This window comes from Cydia splendana, chromosome Z (assembly GCF_910591565.1).
Source record: "Cydia splendana chromosome Z, ilCydSple1.2, whole genome shotgun sequence".
Classification (NCBI taxonomy): domain Eukaryota; kingdom Metazoa; phylum Arthropoda; class Insecta; order Lepidoptera; family Tortricidae; genus Cydia; species Cydia splendana.
The window spans coordinates 30793751-30817507 of record NC_085987.1 but is presented as its reverse complement, the minus strand read 5'-3'; the positions used below and the strand labels follow the sequence as shown (position 1 = coordinate 30817507).

At 35.3% G+C, this 23757-nt stretch overlaps 1 protein-coding gene across 1 annotated transcript in view; it reads left to right on the top strand.

Annotated features, from left to right (window-relative positions):
* The window catches only part of LOC134804911 (uncharacterized), a 154754-nt gene that overhangs the window by 53027 nt on the left and 77970 nt on the right, over positions 1-23757 (top strand). Inside the window, exon 5 of the mRNA XM_063778231.1 lies at positions 8112-8268. Coding sequence (XP_063634301.1) covers positions 8112-8268 — 157 coding nt within the window. The remainder of the gene's footprint in view (positions 1-8111; positions 8269-23757) is intronic.

Genomic DNA, 23757 nt, shown 5'->3' with positions numbered 1-23757 from the left:
AGTATACAGTGCCAGAAGAATAGAAATCTAACAAAATATCAAAGAAGATATCGAACGTGTTGTGTACTTCGCGGTAGCTATGTTATTATACAGTGTTATAAATATCTATGAGAAAGTTAAGGTAACATCGATAACAGACATGTCGATATTTCGTTTTGTCAATCACTTTATTTTGCCACAATAACTTCTATGTCTGTCTATTACATAGTACATCTACACAGATAAAAAAAATATCTTAATTCTAAACGAAAAACTCCCTTGCACACGGTTGCTTAAAGAAAATAATAAATTGCTTAGTCCAATAAATATGTCTTGAGTTAAAACCATCATCATTTTTTAAAGGAGAATAAATATTGTTTAGTTTTATGTTTACACATTTTTAAAGCTAATTTTAGTGATTTGAGTTAAGATATTAATTATTCGCCGCAATAAAAAAAAGTTAGCAATGTGTTAGAACGCCTATAAATAGGGAGTATTACTGCAACCTCGGCCGCCAGAGTGCAGCACTAGCACAAACCGTAAACCATAGAGTAACTTATATGTAGGTACATTCATTATTTACTACGCCGTGAACAATTTAAAAATTGTTTTATTTAAGGCGTTTACTGTTTGTGCTAGTGGCGCCCCCTACGCAGAGTTTTGCCTGGTATTCCCTATTGTTTTGTGCTTATTTAATTCATTTCATCCACATCGTAACCACAACTTGACCTACAAGTTTTATTTGTTTCATGTTTTATGAAGTGCTTATCTATAAAATTAACATTTTAATTAATTTAGTAGTTTCTATGAAAAGCAATCTTGTTGAGTTCAGCTTCTGGGTAAATTGGCCTATTCTAGCATTTATTAATTTTTATAATACGGATACTGATCAGAGAGTTCAGGGTAATTGAATCTAAACTTAAAAGAATGAAGTTACTGATGGAATCGCGTTCTAACACAGAAAAAAAGGTTGGGGTGTCGCGTCAATCGTTCATCTATTGGTGACAGACACTACTAATAAATTGCTCCTAGAATTTTGATAATATATTATTTTATATTAAAACTCACTTAAATCTGCTACATTCCCCTCCTAACTTGTGTAGTCTAACTTTAACCTGTATCTCAAAACTTCAACTTGCCATAACTTCTTCATTTTTAGTAACGTTCCGTTCCCTCTTAAAAATCTCATTTTGGTGATGTTATAAGCTAGAGCTGCGAAACGTTTGTCATCGGACAGAAAATCTCGTAAATAGTTTAAAAATATTCATTTTATTTTAAGTTGGTGGAAATGATGCCATATCATACCCGTCTCTATAAATTATAATGTGTACTAGCGACCCGCCCCGGCTTTGCACGGGTTACCTACACAAAACCCTAACAAATTACACACCTAAAACTTCCTCAAGCGTCACTCTATTCATAGGTGAAAACCGCACGAAAATCCGTTCAGAAGTTTTTAAGTTTATAGCGAACATACATACACACAAACAGAGAGACGCGGCGGGGGACTTTGTTTTATAAAGTGTAGTGATGCACGACCAAATTTGCTTATACCTAACTACTTATCATTTGTTGGAATTTGTGAATACTCATCGTTATCTGTTTGTACACAGGTCTGTGTTCACTGCTAACGGAATAGTGTAACTAAAATGTGTATTAATAACGGTTATAAAGATTTGTGTGTTAAGTAAGTTGGTTTAAAAGGTAATGTGAATAAGGTGTGAGAAGATGTCGAGCAGTCGCGAACGCGAGGCCCGCGAGGGGCGCGGCAGCGGGCCCAGTCGCCCGGGCTCCAGCCTGTCGGGCTCGCACTCGCCGGTGGGAGGCCGCGGAGACTCCGTAAGTCTGCTTGTGCTCCCTGCATGTTCTATGCTCTGTGCTCCGTGTACCTCACGCCCAACACGCTCCCAAAGGCATGATCAGTAACTGACTTTCACTGAGATATTACAGCACTCTCTTTCATCACATTACATGAACAATGAACTATTAGTCCTGACATTTCTAAATTAGAATTTCTAAATTAATTCTCGTACTTTCGTTAAATTACTTTACAGCACATATGGTGCTACTCCCCCGCATTAGTGCGAGAATGAGCACCACTTTCCGTGTCTATGTCGAAAATTTAAAGGGTATATGTACTGTAAATAGAATAGAATAGAATAGAAATACATTTATTTATGACAAACAAACACAGATGACAAAAATAGGATTTCTGGTTTCTCGACCTTTTTCATTTCTCGAGGCACGGGAATTCTCGACCAGGATTTCTCGAGTTTCTCGAGTATCTCGAGAAATTTCGAAAGTTGTAAAAAACACCGTGTTATTTTTATTTTTTTTGCTTTATTACAAATCAGGCTCATACAAAGCGTAGGTAAGGTCAATAATCAAACATATGATAAATTTTTAGTTACCATAAATTGCACTTAATAATCAAAAATTCAACAACAAACAAACCAAAATACAAGGTGCATGCTGCAGCCGTGCGCGCCGGCGATGTGACATGCTATAGTGCTTTACATATTTCTTTAGGTATTTAACACAATGTAAACAAACCATAATATGGTATTTTATTAGGCAAGAATATTCAAGTCAATAAATTTAACTCAATGTGACAAACTTACAGAAGTATTACTACCTACATAATATTAATACTTACTCAACGTAACAATGAAGCTGCTAAAATTGTGATATTTTGCTAATAGGAATACATCGGGATGATTTGATTCAACAATAGTAATTTAGTTTTGAATTTGTTGTTACATGGTCCTATCATTCGTCTTTTTTAGCATTAGAAAGAAAATACGTGATCTTGATGTCTTTTTATTGAAAAACAGTTTTGTAAAATAAATCACGGCAAATATGTAACAATTCACAAATCATATACGATCATTTACATTATTTTGCTTTCATAAGTAAAAGTTACAATTTTTTTAAAGCGTTTTTCAAAAAAGACACGTCATGAATATCATGATAGTTCAAAAGTTTCAAACATGAAAATCAGTTGAAGCCAGAACGATAGGGGACGGATCAAGGCCGTTGTTTATTCGGTTGGTTAACTACCTATAAATGGTTTAAGTACCTGAAAATGTAAAAAACATTGTTTACATTAATTAACCTACCTAAAGAAATACACTATAGATACATCACGTGGTTATACGCGTGTTTTCTTTTTACTTATCGCAAGAGATTTATTTCTCGAGTTCTCGAGGCATTGAGTTTTTTTTCCCGTCTCGACTTAGGACAAATTTCTCGAGATTTCTCGCCTCGAGAATTCTCGAGCAGAAACCCTAACTGTAAATCAAAACTCCACGAATTGTCCTTTCTCGGCTTCTGCAATAATGTACTATTGTATTGTATTGTACATCCCTATTTCGATGGCCACCCAAAAACCCTCGCCACTCTACTGCCTTTAATTAATTATTGTATAACTTTCCCCAAAAGAAATAGATAACCGTCAAACTGTAGGTACACAAATCATGACGATTGGTGGTGTAGGACCTGGGGGCCGATTTTTGAATTTCTACCGCTCGGTTTCGTGTATTTCGTTAAATAATATCTCCACTACTAGGCATTTAAATTCTACTAATAGAATTGAAATCGAGTGGTCAATACCACTAGATTCCAAATTTCGATCGCTCGTATTTCAATAATAAGTTTTGGCAAAAATTTCATTTTTAGTACAAGCTTTTATCGTACTGTACTTTTCTTACGACAGACAACTAATACTCATCGAGACAATTCTAAAAACCCCTAACACAATTAGGTTGCGTTGTTTCATTACAGAGTTCCTATGGCCACCTCCTGTCTCCATCATCAGATCAATCGAGCTATCGAAATTCAAAAATCGGCCCCCAGGGGGGTGACGGGGGAGTTGTTTGATCATTTAAGCTAAGTAAAACTTTCATGCTATACAAGCTGCATCCCATTATTAGTTTAGTTATGTTACTAACCCCATGCACTAGTAATACTGAATTACTTACTGATATAATCGATATAATACTGACACCCGGTCTAAATTTTGCCGCGAATATTTGTTGCTGATTTTTGAATAGAAACAATCCACTTACATACCTACTACTTAAAGTTATTGATGACCCGTCTATGACCTAAAGGCATTATTATGTCTAAAATCAAGAATCTGTGTACGATATATCGTATTGAACACCGAACACAATTATCGAAACGTTAAAACATCGAAACTGTGTGTTTTATAACAGTATTTTATATACTAAATAAAAATAAGAAATATATCGTTAATTGTAATTAGTCTACGATAAATACAATGTATTAGGTATTTGAAGATTTACTGTGGATTCTCGCCGTGTGCAGCACCAGTCGTAGTCACACCCATAGTAGGTATATTGTTTTCGTCACTATTTTCACAATAGGTAAAGTGACAGTAAGAAAGTGTGGCAAACGATAGCGCATCGTTGTTTAATGTTTGTTATAGGAGTAGCAGGGGAAATAATGGGGTTGGGGCGGCTGTTATCACGGTATAAAAGACAGGCAGGATAGGTGCAGTCACCGGGTTTATCGACTTGATTTAACTCAGGAGGAAGTCCTTACGTTTATTGAAACCCTTTATTATTTCGATGCATCGTTACAGCTCTCAAAACGACTGAAATGTGATATTTATATTACTAATTTGTATGGTCGTACTTACTTAGTTCACGCGTTCCAACAAAAGCTCACCGGCGGATTTAATTATGATACTTAGTTTATAATAAATACCTATTCGTAGGTAATGTGACTAACTACTGTCAAAAAATGGGTTAACAAAATCGGAATTATGAGACTATCACAGCAGATTTGCTGTAGGGAGCCTCTAAAATCTTATTTTAGAACTTTAGCTTACCTACCTTAATATTTATGAGTTTGCTCGTTGCTTCCAGAACAATACACCATTAGTCGACTCGAAGGTCAATTAATAACAACTGGAAGCAAATATCTATGAAATAAATAAAATAATCGGCAGACTGCACAAGCTATAGGTAGTACATAAAATACATATTACATAAATAAATAAGGTTACATAATGAAGTCATGACGCAGCAAATGCCAAATAGAAAGGTCTTTTGATGAGAAGGTTAAATATGTGGTAGAGGTGAGGTCCGACTACGGCCACTCAACGCACAATGAAAGTCGTTTCAGAGTTAAACTCAATATACTTACTTACCTACAACTATTTATACAATATAACTTTGTCCTATAATGCTCGGATTTTCGGAGATAATTAAATTAAATTATCTGAGTAAAATACATGTGCTATAATTATTTTTAATAAAATAGTATAGCAAAATAGTAAATCTACACACCATTTTTTCTTATTTATAAGCAATTAAAATTTTGTTTTAAATAGATTTGTTGTACAATTCCCATTTTGTAAATTAAGTCCCCATTCCATAAATAAAGATACTTTTGCCTAAATTGTTAATTCAAAATACCCTCAAGAAATACTAAATTGAAGTGATGGGCAATTGGGCACCTTGCCGAAGGGCCTATAGGCTTAGAAGGTAGGTTTTAGGGATTTTTATTTTTTAGTTAGGTTTAGTCTTGGTGTTTTATTTAATAAGTAGCCAATAATTTCTCCTATTATATTTTTGTATATAATTATTCTCTGTTATACTTAACTGAAATAACGTTATATATAATAAGTCACTTTCAAAGAATATATAGCTACATTTTAAATATTAAAATATACCTATTTTATGGTTAAAAAAAATTGATGTTTATACTTAGTCGTTTTTTTAATGCACATGTATTTTACTTTCCTCGTACCTATTCGAAATGAAAAGTATCGTGTTTAACTCGGGTGAAAGGCACCATTTCAGCCTCGCTCGGCCTAAACTACCTCGACAGAGATGGAACAGCATGGGATGGCGACAGATATGTTGTACTAGCGCTCGCGGTACTTTCGAATCCCGTTCTTATTTTAGTCCAATAATACTGTAAGGGTAGGGTTAGAAAACCTAACCTAACCAAAGATCTATGAAGTGTATAAGATAAATAAAGTCTAAGAAAAAACGTAAGTACCTTGGAAAATCAAGAAAAAAATTACTCTATACTCGTGTAGATGGCGACACCGTTTGATGTTTAACAATTTTATTTTACCACATATCAGTGAAAGAACATAGATCAAAGTCATATCACTCATATTATGGCGTTGTAAAGATAATAAAAATAAATAACCATTTGTCCAAATGTATATAAATTTTTATGATATTTTTATTTATTTTCATTTTTAGTTTTAATCCTGTGTCGCAAGATGGCAGTAAAATTACCTGTAACTACAAAATTTGCTATGACAATAAGCCTCTACACACTCAATTCTCTTTGCCCTAACCTAAATAATAAATCGTCTTACCTATATCTGCGTCACTATGTATGCGAGGATTCTGCGAGAGCAGCTTCGAATATATTATGAAACAACACACAGGAGTAAAAAGTGGCTATTACGTTGCTTAAAATGAAAGGCACAGCCGAGAGGGACTGTTTGTGTTCAAAGGACCCTTAAGAATACAATGAATATAATACAGACTAAGTACCATAATGACCTTAATTACCAGTCTTTTATACCTATCATAAAAGCTTTAGACTTTGTTTAGAGGTATTATTTAAAGATTTTTATATGGTATGCCAAGTTTTATAGCTAATAACTTGAGGCTTGCAGTCATTTTATTTATGAAGCGTTTAAAAACAATCCGAGACGCCACCCATTGTATCCGAGACGCCACCCATTGTATTGGTATTACCTAACCGAGGAGCCCGATCTAACCATTTATTAAGATATTGATCTTATTTTGATACAACCAAAGAGAATAGAGTGTATAGAGGCGGATTATCAAAGTAAATTATGTAGCCACTGTAAATTTACTGCCATCGTTCGACAGAAGATTAAAACTGTTAGAACGCCATTTGACTTTGATCCTTATTCTTTCACTGATATGTGTTAATTTGTTAAATATTGAAATTAACGCTATCTACTCGACTGTAGGCCAAAGGTTACGGCGCCATCGCTCGAAAAGATTGCACCATACCTTTGGCCTCATTCTTTCTTCTGTGGTGGTAAGGCTCTCATATTGCCAGAAAGATTTCCTAAAGCCGACATTGAGGGCTAATTGCATGAATATGAAAATTTAAATCGTACGTGTCTATTAAGACAATAGTAGGTAAAATATAAAATAGTAACTGTTTTTAACTTTTTAGCTTAATTAACGATCAGATCATTAGTCAATAAACAATTTATTAGTCTTAATCATTAAACTTCAACATAAATGTTTTTCTGAATTATAAATATGTAGCCATGACACGAGCTCAGGTTTTTTTAAAGCTTGTTAAAAAGTTGAAGTTGCATGTTACATATGTATGTCACATATACATATCAATATCATACGTTCATCTCGAATAAATAAGTAGGTACATACCGGTAGGCTGTTTATTACGTACCTATATATACGTAAGTATACAAGGCCGTTTCTTTAACTTTATGAGGAACTACAACAAACACATTACCAGGTTTTTAAAATAATTTTATAAGTAAATGATATGTTGCTTTGGACGTCTGATAGTACACTCCGAATTAACCTTTGTTATGTTGCTTATAATATCTTAAATTTTAATAACTCCCTCTCCATTCTCCGTCATATTTTGGTGTCTTATCGCGTGTCGATCCTGTAAAACTGTTGGTTATTTTCACCATGCACCAAAATTAATGGGAAACTTGATGATAATTATAATATAACAGCGGGTCATACACATTTTATTGTTATACTTAACTCGAAAAACTCGGGATCTTTCTTGTAGACATTGCAAAGTTAAAAGAATCATTTCATTCTCTTATAATCCTAACCATGCACTCTTATTGGCGGGATACATTTTGACTTGAGACTTTGGTACTTGAGACTAAAATAATAAATACGTGATATAATAATATGTAGGTACCTGGCTCGTTAACTTTTGTTGTATTGTCCAGAGAAGTGACCTTTGTCTGAAATGTGTTAACAAAGAAAAAGGTCATGATTTCTAAGACAATTTTGTGTTATAGTTTCTATTTTAATTTCCCCACAATGAAACCCCAACTATTTTTTTACATTTATTATTACAATATTAGATAACTTTTACTTTATTTGTAGGCTAACTTCGAGTTGTCAAACCAATTGGCAGAATTCACGAGGAATGGTGTACCTCCGTTGGAGGGGTTCGAATTCACTGACAACGACCAGCCTCACTACCGCTACCTCCTGTGGGCCGAGGAGCGGCCCAACATTGACGGAGTGTACGACTGGACTCGTGAGTACTACACTTATATAATATACGTTGTACTAAATATAACCGTGACTTGGCATATCAGGTGAAGGACGTTTTATTGGTATAAGTTGCGTTGTATTTCTACGTATGTTGAAGATTTAAGGGTAGTGATGTTTAAACACCTTACCCTAAGGTATCACATTATACATGTACTTATGAGTTTCAATATTTTATTAATTTGGCATACCTCCCAATAAACTGATTAAGTAGGTACATATTACAAGTACTTAAAATGCACGCGTGAATGATAACTAAATGTCAATGATTTAGATAGGTATCAAAATGTACGTTCGATTAGACTCTTAATCTATTATATGAATATTTCTCCGTCTCCATCGTCCGTCTGAGCAAACTTTGCACAGACTTGACCAGAACAAAGTGAGGGAGAATCATTATAAACTTTAAGTTTTCATAAAAAAATTATATTAGTGATGATTTGTTTTTGTAAACCTGTGTTGTGTACAATAAAGATATTACTTTGTCATTGCAAATGCCCTGCAGGGTTAGATTGGTTCGACTCTATTAGCTTTAGAGTAAAAAGTGTAAAAATCATCTACACTTTCTCCAATATTTCGCGACATAACATTTTTCACACAGTCAGATGCTGTGAGTATAGTTATATTGGAATGGAATCGCTCTATATCTAGAGCAATTCCAAAAAAACCTTGTTAATTTAGATGAGTATTGCAGTTGAGTTATTTCATGCTCCGTGCCCAATCTTTCCGTGATTCCAATTATGGCCACCGCCACTAGAGTGACTCGCTAACCGATTAGATTTTGCAACCAACTGTGCGACAGCGTAAACATTTTCATATTTTCATGTGTAAATAGAATATTCATTATTCTAGGTATTTGTGTTTGGCAAACAACTTATGGGTTGGTATTTGTTAGTTTTAGCGTTGTGTTACTGTTTTTAATACTATAATAAAGAGTAACGTTTAGAATACTGTATCTAATAACGTCAAAATCAGAGTGTTAAAATTGTTAATAAACTTTTTTTTTCTGAAAAGCACGGTGTATAGTATGTATATATCTGAATGAAGATGAATGTTACCTTACGGATCGCCATTTGTCCGCCGTAGCGAAAGCCATATTAATTAGCGGCCGCTAATCAAGTGATTTCACGAAAAAGCTATGTGATAAATGATCAAGCTATACGTAGGTATATAATCTCCCTTCTAAACCTTGTTTTTAATTAATAATCTCAGGGCGAAACGCGAGTAAATGCCGCAGTCAATCAGGTCTATTAACATGTGGAATACAAAGATCAACCTAACTTATCATTCTTATCAAATTCACATATTAAAGCTTTTCCATTTTGAGGTGCTTAGTTTAGACTTTAGAGCATCACACGAGGCTATAATTGATAATATGTGGTATGCGGTCACTGTCTAAATAATGTCTAACAGTAGGGGAGCCGACGATGCTAAATCGGGATTTACTCGAGCGTCATACAGACCTATTGGAATCGAAATATTAGAAGATAAGAAGAAAAAAAAGTTATATAAAGATTTTTTCCAGCAAGCCGGAAAGCGTCTACAATTTTTTTTAATTTCGGAAGGTTGGTGGAGGGTTAAAAAATCGTTAAGCAGTTTGTCGGTTTGGTCGTTTATGTCCACTTTAATGCTATATTTTTTCTATAACTTAATATAACACTTATTTGTAGGCATTTTCTTAATCTGACGAACACAAGTTTGACGCCTAATTAGGGTTCCGTACCTCAATAGGAAAAAACGGAACCCTTATAGGATCACGCGTGCGTCTATCCGTCTGTCACAGCCTATTTTCTCGTAAACTACTGGACCAATTAAGTTGAAATTTGGTACACATATGTAAATTAGTGACCCAAAGATGGACATGTTTTTTTTTATAATTTTAAAATACATAGGTTCGAAGTTATTTAAGAAAATAGCCAAAACATGACCATTCCCCTCCCCCCTTTATCTCCGAAACTACTGGGTCTAAAATTATGAAAAAAATACCCAAAATAGTTCTTTACCTGTAGATGACAGAAAAACCTATTAGAAATGTGCAGTCAAGCGTGAGTCGGACTTATGTACGGAACCCTACAAACGCGAGTCCGACTCGCACTTGGCCGGTTTTTGTTACATTGTAACCGTCAGATTAAGGAAATACGTGCAAATAATTATCAGATTTAGTAATAGCACAATTATAGCTTTAATTTGAACTAAAATGACCAAATCCACAATCTGCTTAACAATTTGTTGAACCCCCCACCAACCCTCCACCAACCAAGGGTTCAATATAGATGGCTAAAAGGGGTAAAGGTAGACTACACGGGGTAACAAGATATCATTCATATCTTAATCTGACGCGCTCGAGTAAACACAAAAATCCCCTCTTGGGCTCCCCTACCATAATAACACTTATGTGTTTCACTAAAATTTGTGATGATAAGTTTGGTTTCGAAACACACACAAACCAGGTACTGTTTCACAATGAAATAATTAGGACCCATATTAGTTCACTCTTCTAAGGAAAACAATAAAATAATTTTACTTGCTTGTTCTGCGTCGTGTTATAATAGAACGAAATGAAGTACCTGTACATAATAAAACGAAATCAGTTCTGTCGGTTTTTGACTGATTTGTTTGTATAAATATGTAATTCAATTTACAGTTAATAAGATAAATTTAATCCGGATAATAAGTTAATTTCTACTTAACTAGAATGAGACTCTTCTATTTTAGTTTTTACACTTATACCGGTAAAACTGTATTAAATTTTTGATCACTTTTAAAGTAATTTACTGAATCACTAACTGACACATAATTATTTATTACAGCACGCTACATTTATACTGTACTATTTATACTGTTTTTATTAGTATTGAATTCTAACAATATTTTGGTGGTAACTACTGGGGAAAAAATTCCCACCTTTTACCAGTGGTAACTACTGGGTCTACTGGGAAATTCCCAGTAGTTACCACCGAGCCGAGTTGGTGGTAACTAGTGGGAATTTTTTTTCCCAGTAGTTACCACTGGTAAGAACTTTGGTGGTAACTGTGGGAATAACCCGGTGTTTCATGGACCAATAGCAATAACATTAATAGTTAGTTATTTGTAAGTTGTTGTTTAACCGCTCGTGCTAAAATTGATTGAGCAAGCGAAAGATTCCAAAATGATTCGTAAGATTCGAAAAGTGGGATCTTGAGCGTTGCGAGGGTTTCAAGGCACGAGAGTTAAACTTTTGCCACCGAAAGAAAAACACAAAAGAAAATACCACACCAAGGCAAGGAAAATACTACTTAACTGTAAAAAAATCAAAGAAAATCTAACCAAATCCAAATTAACATTATTCAATATTTATCATTTATAACCACCATTTAAAAATCAATTCTACCAGCCAATATAAGGAAATGACTCAAAATTTGCCACTCTTGTGGATAAAACGCAACTTTCTGCTGGTGCGGTGAAAAAATAAGCAAGGCTCCATTGGTAATTTATTTAGTAATCACCTAATCAGCTAATTTATCATACCGAAAGAACAGATGATACTTCTTACTATAGCCCCGATGCATAATTATGTTCTTGTCTAGTCAGAGCAATTACTGAGGTTCTCTCATTCGTACAAAAATAATGTCATATCTACAATATCACTAATACTATTGTTCTATAACACTATTGTAGTTTAATTATACATATGTGGAAATATTCTACAAGAACGAAATTCAAATACACAAAAATACCCATTATACGAATAGGAATAAAATGATTTTCTTTTTTACATTATGTTAGCTAGCAATATAACAGATGTATAAATTAAGTATAGAAAGGGCTATTACTAAGGAAAGCAACACGGCTCTTTCTATGTACTGATAAGTTTGCTTCGAGTCCATGCATGCAGAATTGCCGTAGTAGGAGAGTACTATATGCTTTGCACAACGATTTTTAAAAGTCAATTTTTTCAACAATATAAGTCTCATGTAATTTTATTAAAAAATAAAAATAAACTAGTAAAAAATATTTGTTTATCAGTATCACTAGACGAACTCCACTACATCGGGGCTAGTATATTCAGGCATACAGGGCCTTTAATCATAATTTACATTGTGAGGTGAAATTAAGTTATATATAATAAATAATCACTGAATTAGTCAGAAAATGGCACGATTCGATAGTAGATAATGTTCCGTACATTTAGTACTTGAGTTGCGAAGCTCTATTCCTGGATTGAATAATTAAGTGCCGCCTGTATGAATCTTGGTTACTCACTGACTCATAAGTTCTAGAAGGTATCAATAGATCGAGGGCAAAGTAGACCGATGGTGGCTGAAGCACGATTGATGGCGAGCCCGCGACCTCGTTGCGTGGACACGTCCCAGTACCCACGCCCGCCTCTAGCAGCGCCCATTCCATGAGGCGGTCACTTTTATCATATCTTATACCTACCTTTAAACGATCAATTCTTGTACCTAAATTTATTTATAAATATATATATCTATATATATATTTTTGGGATCTCGGAAACGATTCTAACGATTTCGCAGAAATTTGCTACCTATATGGGGGTTTTTGGGGGTGAAAAATCGATCTAGCTAGGTCTTATCTCTGGGAAAACGCGCATTTTTGAGATGTAATATGTTTTCTGAGCAAAGCTCGGTCTCCCAGATATTCATATTTATATCACAAAATCTTTATTTTTTGAAGATGTCTTGTTACCAATAAGCACCTAAATAAGGCAACTTTTTCCTTATTTGCATACAAGTATTATTCCAATAATTTCAATTTTAGCCGGAAAAAGAACCTTCAACTTATTTAGGTGAAACAAATAACAGGCTAGATGACAAGTTTTTTTGATGGTACTCGTATCAGTCGGATCAGATGTCTATGTTTATGGAACCCATGGCATTAAAGCAACAATGCAGACAATTCCGTACACGAGCGTATATTTCTTTTCTTTTTCAATCGTAGGAAAAAAAAGCATCTGCTTTTAATTGCTAAAACTAAAAGCAATCGCTGCATTGTCGATTAAATTATCAAGTCTGCACTATTGTTTTAAAAACCGGACAAGTGCGAGTCGGACTCGCGCACGAAGGGTTCCGTACCATAATGCAAAAAACGGCAAAAAAAACAGTCACCCATCCAAGTACTGACCCCGCCCGACGTTGCTAAAAATCACGTTTGTTGTATTGGGAGCCCCACTTAAATCTTTATTTTATTCTGTTTTTAGTATTTGTTGTTATAGCGGCAACAGAAATACATCATCTGTGAAAATTTCAACTGTCTAGCTATCACGGTTCGTGAGATACAGCCTGGTGACAGACGGACGGACGGACGGACAGACGGACGGACGGACGGACGGACGGACAGACGGACGGACGGACAGACGGACGGACGGACGGACGGACAGACGGACGGACGGACGGACGGACGGACGGACGGACAGACGGACGGACGGACGGACAGCGGAGTCTTAGTAATAGGGTCCCGTTTTACCCTTTGGGTACGGAACCCTAAAAAACGCTCATGTATACTTAATAGGGTATTTGACAATTTTTATGAATGGTATCAATCGATCAGGTTTGTTTTTAGGATCAAATGTCTGTATGGGACCCATTGTCTTAAAACAATACAAAAGTCACAAATGATGGTCAAAGTCTGGCATAGGGCTCCCGGTATCCGTGTTACACGCCGAAACGAATACCCGTGTTCTTAAGACCGGCGGTGCTAAGGACACGGTTTACACGGAACCGCCGAGATCCGGATACGTATCCAAGAACCGTTCCCAAGAAACGTTTCTCAGATACGTATCTCCGTTTACACGGGTACTTAAGACCGGCCCGAACGGATCCGAAACAGTTTGAGCTAATCAATGCTCTAGCTCTGGATATGCAAGGTCTAGTATTGAATGTTGACTTCAGATGAACTCGTTTAGCGTACGATTTTTTTTTTTAAATTATTTATAACAGTTTTAACACATGTGTTAATATAACATATTTAACCAACTATCCAATACAGGGTCATTTTTGGACCGTATGCCATATTGTGCGAGGTGATAAGGTAGGCCATACTAAACAACTTTTTGTATGGGACCAACTCCGAAACCACAAATTTTTTTTTGGCCGTTTCATACATTTTGGTCGAGTGTATGTCGACGTTTTCTATGGGAAGGCCAAATTTTTTTTGGGATTTCGAGGTTGGTCCCATAGAAAAAGTTGTTCAGTATGACCTACCTAATCACCTCGCACAATATGGCTAACGGTCCAAAAATGACTCTGTATATGAATGGAAGTAAATGTCCCTATTCCATATAGTCTACTATTTTTAATTTTGAACTTACTCGTCCCTAGTTTAGAAGCTTAATTAGGGTTCCGTACCCAAAGGGTAAAACGGGACCCTATTACTAAGACTCCGCTGTCCGTCCGTCCGTCCGTCCGTCCGTCTGTCACCAGGCTGTATTTCGTGATCTGTGATAGCTAGACAGCTGAAATTTTCACAGATGATGTATTTCCGTTGCCGCTATAACAACAAATACTAAAAACAGAATAAAATAAAGACTTAAGTGGGGCTCTGGGACTTAAGTACTTGGATGGGTGACCGTTTTTATAGATAATGGTACGGAACCCTTCGTGTGCGAGTCGGACTCGCACATGGCCAATTTTTTTTTACTATTATTGCTTTTAAGTTAACTTCATTACATATGGGGCATTATCTGTGAAAAGGGACCTTATTGTCGATGGCGCTTACGCCGCACAACGTCGCGCGGCATTGTAATTATATTGGAGCATCGTAAATAATGACGTAAGCGCCATCGACAATAAGGTCCCTTTTCATAGATAACGTCACATATTACATTTCAATCAAGTAACACATTTTATATATAATGGTGTAAGTTATATAGTTTCGCGAAGAATAGGTATGTAGACAAATACTTTCTACTACTACTTTGTGGTTATTTGTTATTTTTATCAATTACCTAAGTGTTAACTAATCTACCAACGAAGCAAAAAAAGTACAGCGGCATTTGAAACGCAGGATTTCACGCGAGAACCTTAAAAACCTATGCTACCTTGGTCACCTTGCAATTATATTGCTAAATACATTAAGATAGATCTCAAAATTGGTAATCATTCATGTTGACTGGGGTCACTTTCACACTAGTGCTCAGGTAATAAATGCCGGCCGGTGGTGTTCCATTCATTAGAACTTTAGAACGTGTTGTTTTCCAATACCCTTTTGTCTGATATCGCCGAAAACAAGTAATTTCGCAAACCATTATCAGAACTGCCATAGCTAATTATAAGCTTTATGTCGGTGTAATAAGGAGAACCTGTCTACACATATATGAAATTGTAACAAATGCAGCGAGCGGCTAAAATTAAAGAAGCAAATGTATCGAAGCAAATGAACACGAAATAAATATGACTTTTAAGATATTGTGTTTAGGTAAGTAGGTATGACTCCAGTTCGCCACTTAGTCAGCCAATTCGTAAAATACAGTCTTTCCAGGTTACTTTAATTTAAAATCGTTTTGTTGTTTTGTTGCTAAAATTGTAAATAATATTTATTAGTACAGTCTTAAAGTTCATTTTATATGATAATAAGATAATGAATTTAAGAAAAGTATTACTTTTCATAAATTCATATTAAATTATATTAAAAGTTGTAAATACATTACTTATTGGCAGATACACATGATTACAGTGTAAACTCTTTATAACGTCACTCGATTTAACGACAAACTCCTTAAAATGTCGAAATTGCTTGACTTTGGTTGGTTTACCTTGTTTTCTATACAGTAATACACTCTATATAGCGTCACGCTCACTCTATTTAACGACAACAATACGGCATAATACATCATTAAGAAATACTTTTTAAGTTGCCGAAATTGATATAAACTGCAGCTGTGTACGTTTTTTTGTTTGCTGTTTTGTTGTTTTATTATCTAGCACGTGTTTACTTCGACTGACGTACCGGAGATTCTAAGAAAATTTGTCTTTTGTTATTGTATGATCAACTTGCACATGTTTACCTCGGGCACTAGACTTTTGACAAGATGTTACACGTTATAAATTAATAGGCGTTGTTATTTGTATGAAATGAATGTTCTTCTTGTGCAAAATGTGTCCTAAGTATATTATAAACAGATACATTAGAATATTTAGAATAGTAAGATGACCTTTTTATTTCACTCCATTTAACAACCACTCTCTATACTTAACGTCGAAAAATCCGCAGTCCCTTCAGTGTCGTTATATAGAGTTTACATTGTATTTATACACATACATACATACATACGTTTATATACATTGTATTTTTTTTATTGTTTTATTTGACGACCGGTCTGGCCTAGTGGGTAGTGACCCTGCCTGTGAAGCCGATGGTCCTGGGTTCGAATCCCAGTAAGGGCATTTATTTGTGTGATGACACAGATATTTGTTCCTGAGTCATGGTTGTTTTCTATGTATTTAAGTATTTATATATTATATATATCGTTGTCTGAGTACCCACAACACAAGCCTTCTTGAGCTTACTGTGGGACTTGGTCAATCTATGTAAGAATGTCCTATATAATATTTATTTATTTATTATTTTTATTTTATTTATTTATTAATTTTTACGTGGTTTACTATAATAATACTAAGATGTCTGGCTTACGTAACTTAAAAAATAATTAGATTAAAAATATACATTTCTTATTGACAGAATATATTCGTAAAAACTCACACATACAATATACAGAATACGAATTTTTAAAAATATAAGAACTGTTTAAAAATATGCAATTGGTAAGAATATTGTATACTTACCTACCACCACCTACCAGATCATGCATGGCCAGATTTTAACGTAAAGTCTTTATACTCTTTATTGCTTTTATTTTTTTTAAGCACTTTAAATGTATTGCTATCAAGTTATATTAATAAACCATAAAGTATTAGTATTTGAAGTCTTATATAAAATACTATTTTGATAACTAGCATAGGTATACCTATTGTATTTCTAATTTTCTACTCGTATTTGCAACATTGCAAGCAAAAACTACCTGGTCAAAAAGGGTTCTGTAAACCGTTTATTGAATTTCGACTATATGAACCACGGAATAAGGTTAAATATGACGGAAACTCGTCATGAATCTTTTGTCTACTAATCTGACTTTTAAGTACGCCGCGCCGGTTCGTTCCTTCGCTACTCGTCAAGGACGTGTCCGGAGCCACGGGTAAATAAAATCCGTTTCTTCGAATACCCGTTTATCCGTGGAGACGGATCTTAATTACACGTTTCTTAATTACACGTGCGGAACGGGCCAGAAAACCGTGTACGTGTTATTCGGAAGCGGGTATTCGAAACGTGTAAACGAAACACGGACTCGACCGCGAGCCCTAGTCTGGCACCCGCACTTTACTCGCGAAACGCTTCTAACAAAATGGCAATACATCGTGGCGTCACGGTGTAACGTTAGAGGCCGTTTCGATGTATGGATAACAAGGAAATTGCGATTTTATCGGTGAAAAATTGCGTTTATGTACCTATATTGTTGGTTTACAATATTTTTTTAAATAAAATGTAAGGAATCGAATGGTACCATTATTTTTCTCCTATTTGGAAGTACAAAAAAAATGTTGAGGTCTTATATTTTTCTATTATTCACATATATTTTTTAAGTTTCCAATTAATTGTGATAAATTGCTCATTTTCTATCTATTTAACTTGATTTAATTATACAATTCAACATGTGTCAACAACCCTATTGTCCCTATGACCGATTTGGCCGCTTTGACCTTAAAAAATTCAGAAATGACAGTCTAAGTCTGACAATCGTTTACAACGTTGTTTTCCATAGACGGTATCGTGATCAGTATCACGAATGAGAACGTGATCACGACGATGGCAAACAAGAAAATTGCTAATATTTTTAAGCAAAGTGAATAGAATGGTATTTACCTTTTTTTCACTTTGGAAGTTTCAAAAACTCCAAAAAATTTAGAAACTTTTAAGTCTTGTATTTTTTATGATCTCCATATTTATTAGTGGCTAATTTTACTGTGATAAATTGCTTATTTTCTATCTATTTAACGAGAATCCTGATAAATAATGTAGTAGGGCCTACAAAGTACCTACCCATATAAAACTGTATCACGTGGCTGTAGTGTAGGTAAGCAGTGTAAGTAAGTACCTACCTAATTTGAAAATTGAATTTTTCGATGTAATTGTTAAACGTTCAGTTTCTTAACATTATAGGTATCATATTTTTAATTGTACAAGTATTTGTCATTACAAAGTTAAATGTGAACGTGGATTGAGACGTAAACTATAATTACGTCACTACGAACTAAGTGATCCCAGTGTCCTCTGCCCTCTGCAGACCCGCGGAACTCCGTCTCGCCTCGTGACCCCCCGCCCCCGGGCGGCGGACGGGAGGAGTAACCGTTCAAAACAAATATGTTTTCGCTGCATTTCTCGTTTCTGTACGTGATAAAGCATTAAAAAGTACAAACAATATAATTATTTACTAAGTTTGTTAAAAATTGCATGCGCTTTCGCCAATTGGCATGACGTAATTTTATTTCATACTTGTGTTTTAGGACACATTTTTTTATAGTAAGTATGTAAGTAAACGTGACACAGATTGTGAAAAGGAACCGGGATGATTACAATGTTTTTTGTTCACGCGCTTGATTGTCCACAATGGTGCGACTTCAACTTGTGTTGTTATTCTGATTATAGTGGGTTTTTATCGTAATGAATGTCTATTTAGATACTTACATATAAGCGATGTACTTCTCCTAATCGGAATTTGACTTTAATGGACTATTTAATACTAAAATGAAAGTGCATGTATTGATTAATGTTATTGTTATGATGTCGTGTTGAGTATATGTAGTGTAATGTTGTAACTTTTGCCGTAGCTACACCAGCAAATTTATGATTAGGTACTTTGAAGGCTTGAGCCGAGCATTTCCTGCGCGCGTGTTAAATAGGCCCCACACCAAGGCCTCCCCACCGGCCTAAATTATAATCGAACACGGGCGCGAACGCGAAGGGGAAATCTAACCAAAGAGGAGGTCGCCAATGAATGGCCCTTCTATACCGATAATACCCTTTCCATCGAAAACTATCAAATTATTGCTATATTTATAAACCGGGTCACTCGCCTAATTTAGATCGAATAACGCTCAACATGTTACAATCCGTTTATGATCCGATGAATCAATCTTAAAAAATAGGTACAAACCCATCAAATGAGGGTATTTTAACGAGCGCTGTAGAGCTACTTTTCGTTTTGGTTCAGAAATATTTAAGTGTTACAGAATTAGTTTAGAAGAGCATTTAGAATATACAGGTTGGATTTTTTTAATGGGACACCGGGGGCAGCTACCAGTTCCCGTACTGGTACGTAAAAATGGTCTAGGAGACCGTCCCTAACTTTTTAAAGTATAATGTGTGGCATTTACAGATTTTTGAACAAATGTACAGTCAATGACAATATCCTCAATTGACTGACTTTCTAAACTTCTTAAAGACTAACCTAAGGCGAGGTTTAGACTAGCAAGAACTTGTATGCAATTTTCGTTACATGGCGTTATCTGATCAAAATTTTGATACCTTAGTAATCGGCAATGTACTCGTAACGTAAATTGCATGCAAGCCTTGCTCGTCTACGCCTCGCTTAAGTTAGGGCATGCACTTTTTTACGCCAGTCATTATACTATTAGGCTTCAGGATGATAACATTGTATGGAGACATTACAGTTAATGCATTACATATGTCGAAAATAGAACCAGAAAGATTCTAATAAAAGAGTTTTTGATATTCTAGAAACCATTAGTGTTTCTCTGATTACGTGTACAAGTATGAAGGTAGTTTATTAAATTTGTTTTGAAAACGGACCTAATAGAATTTCACGTCTCGTTGAACGAAACAGACTATAACCACAAATATGCCGAAATAAATAAAACTGGTAGGTACAGTTATGTAAATGAAATCCGCTGATATTATTGTGACCAGATCGCCCCGCTTACCAGTACGAGTGCAATACTAAACTGTACCTACCAGTACTGAATCACATACCAAATTTGAAAAACTGCTGAGCATGGATTTATTTCATAAAGAACTTCCTCATATAAGGAAGGCAAACAAAAATTTCGCCTATGTCATCTAGAAAATGAAATAAAAGATTGAACTCTACAGTGGATTACAGCATACTCGTACATGAATCAATTTAATATATTATACAGATACCGTGCAATAACTGCTAGAATCATGACCCTTGTTTTTTGTGTTACCATAGCTGGCTATAAAGTCGCACAACATTTTTAATAAAGAAGCAAAGTTTTTCAAGTATTCTCTGGCGGGCTTTAAGGTTTCTCTAGTTAAGGAGAGCTCGTTACCTCCGCGACGTGCAGTCGCGGGCGCGACTCTGTTAACTGTCGTACGAGTATTAACAGACAATGATCATAAAATTTACGACGTTAATAACATGTCCTTATCGGGCCATATCTTGTGAGGAATATTCCCTGACTAGCAGATTGAGTTTTTGTAAACTGTTTACAACCACTGGAACTGGTGCTAGTACAAGAGGAAGATTACACTAATGTTTAACAAACTGTATCTCAAAAACGGTTAGAAATGTTAACGTGATTAATAAGTGAAAAATAAAGTACGTAGCCTAAACAATTCCCCGTTTGCGTAAAACTCCCTCGTTCTATTCCACCCGATATACCGAGTGTTACCTGTAACACGAGCAAAGAATTAAAACATAGATTGTACTCCTCAAACGGTGACACTTTTGTTCAACAACTTTTAAAAATTCTGAAGTACTTAGACTCCCTATTTTTCATACAAAATAAATATTATCTTCAATGGACGCCATCGCCACGCCATACCATTGTGATTGACGTTGCTTGTCACGCCTTAAACATAACAAAATTCGCAATACATTGTATTAAAATTATCAAACCACAAGTTATTTTTAAAAGTCGCTGAACAAATGTTGGTCAGTATGAGGTGTACAGCCTACAGATTAATTTTTTGCTCATGTTCCAGGCCACACCCGGTATAAAATTTTAAATGTGTAAGTATGTGAAAAAAATGTAGTAGTTGCAACCACTAATCAACAATCAGGATAGTAGCAGGCTTCGTATAGAAGTAATACGGGGTGAAAGTAACTAATTATTTTCTGAACGAATTACGTTGATTGAACTGATGACTAATTACCTGCGCATATCTCGCTGCTACCAATATATAGAGTTGAGGTACAGAGCTATCAAAAATAAATCAATTTTATTTAGCTAATGTTCCTCTTGTACCTACTAGCACCAGTTCCAGTGGTTGTAAACAGTTTACAAAAACTCATTGAACATTTTAATTAAGACCTGGATATTTACATCTTAGCTATTTAAGTCAATAATAACAATGAGTCTGCAAATTGCAAATTTCAATGATGGAGCGTCTATCGGAGCACCTCAGTCATACTAACAAGAGAAGAGTTAACTACTTGAATTTATTACCTAGAAGTGAATATGATGAGAATTTTCCAATACAAATTGGTATAAAGAATTAGGCCCATCAAATTAGATTTTTTCCAGGAATTAATTCCCAGCAAGCCTTTATTTGGGTCTAAATTAGTGTAATCCGAGTTTGCCCCATTCCAGGAGAAGTGGAAATTTTTTTGCACTTTTTCAGTTTTTCGCTTGTAGTTCAAAAACGGTACGAAAAATACCTTTATATGAATTCGTAGTCGAAGCTTGTAAAAAATGGCCGCCACTTAAAATTTATTTTCAGAGTATAATCCACCACAACCTTGCTGGGGACATTGTAATTGATGGTGGGTTCCTTCTACATCGAGTGGTTTTGTCAATTCAAGGTAAAATGTATCTCCCAAGGCTCCCAAAATTTATCCTGGGACGGGGCAAACTCGGATTATACGCATTTAGGATCAAATTAAGGTATTAAAATGATTTCAAGCTTGCTGGGAATTAATTCCTCAAAACGCTTTTTTTATCTAATTTGATTGGCCTACATAGCTATAATAAACACGCATTTAAAGCCTGGTGCTACGCCGCGTAGCACACCGTAGCCCGTAGCATTTAATACGCTTCATATCAAACGTCATTCGTAGCCGCGTGCCGCGTGTTTAACCGCGATTAATATTACAGTTAGGCCAAGGAAAGTTTGCAACGATTTTGATAGCACACCCAGTGCAATTGTTATTAATCCAAATTTTATATTACAGGAAAAAATGGAAAAATTTACGCTTCCGGCAGGACTTGAACCCGCAATCTCTGCAATCCGTGCATTAGCTCTAACCAATTGAGCTACGGAAGCCTACCAGAATCTCGTGAATCTAATTAATCGTCATAATTTAATAGAAGTTTGACGTTTAAAATAACACTTGCACTGCGTGTGCTATCAAAATCGTTGCAGACTTATCTTGGTCTAACTCTATAATATTTTTAATGTAAAAACATAAGTCGGGGAAAGGGATACACGAGTAAATAATAAAGAAAATAATGAAATCCATCAAGATGTGGAAAAATTCATTAAGTTGTCGAAGACCTCTGGTGTCGGCGGAACGTATAAATGGCGAGCTATAATAGGATCACTAATTGCCATGAAAGTTAATTGAATGTTATCTTATTGCCTTGGCCTGGCCACTTTTAGCCCCTCAAATTGTGATTAAGTGGCTCATTATGTGTAATCTATTCATTTATTAAATATATTCTAAAAACTTTTCACATAGTGAATAGAATCAGGCGTTACTTTGCGGAAATCCATACTAATTAAAACCAAAATATTATTTTGCTAATCCGCGAAAAGATAACGTGCTAGTCAATCAGTGCTAACCCGTTATACTTACTTGCGTATTTTTACATGCAATTAATATTCCCACCCTCCCACCGCAAAAATAAATACGCAAATAAATATAACAAACCACCAACAAAAGAATAAACCTCGACACGTGTTTCGCCTCTCTACGAGGCATCCTCAGGAGTTGTTGACGGTCTGACGCCCGGCAACGGAATGACCTGTCTAGAATGGTCGGCCATATTTATACCTTGACCACTCCCCCTACCGTGCAAGTGTGAGTGAGATGGAAAAATTCGTAATAACGGCGATGACGCAACATTCAATTGTTCGTTAAGAATCATGCCCCTATTGTTGTACCTAATTATTTCCAGTTGTTCCAGAACACCCAAACGCAATCCCTTTTCGCAAACATGTAAAATATCAAAAGAATAATTCTCAGATAAAGTGTGACCTGTATCTAATAAGTGCTTTGCAAAATTGGACTTCTCTGGATGGTTATGTCTATATGACGCAACATGCTCTTTATACCTAGTAGTGAAACTACGGCCCGTTTGCCCCACATACACTTTATTGCAATCGTCACAGGTAAGCTTATAAACTCCAGACTTTTTCCCATTCTCGATCTTATCTTTGCCATTGCAAAGCTTTGAGTGCAAAGTATTATTTGTCTTAAAGGCCACAGGAATGTCGT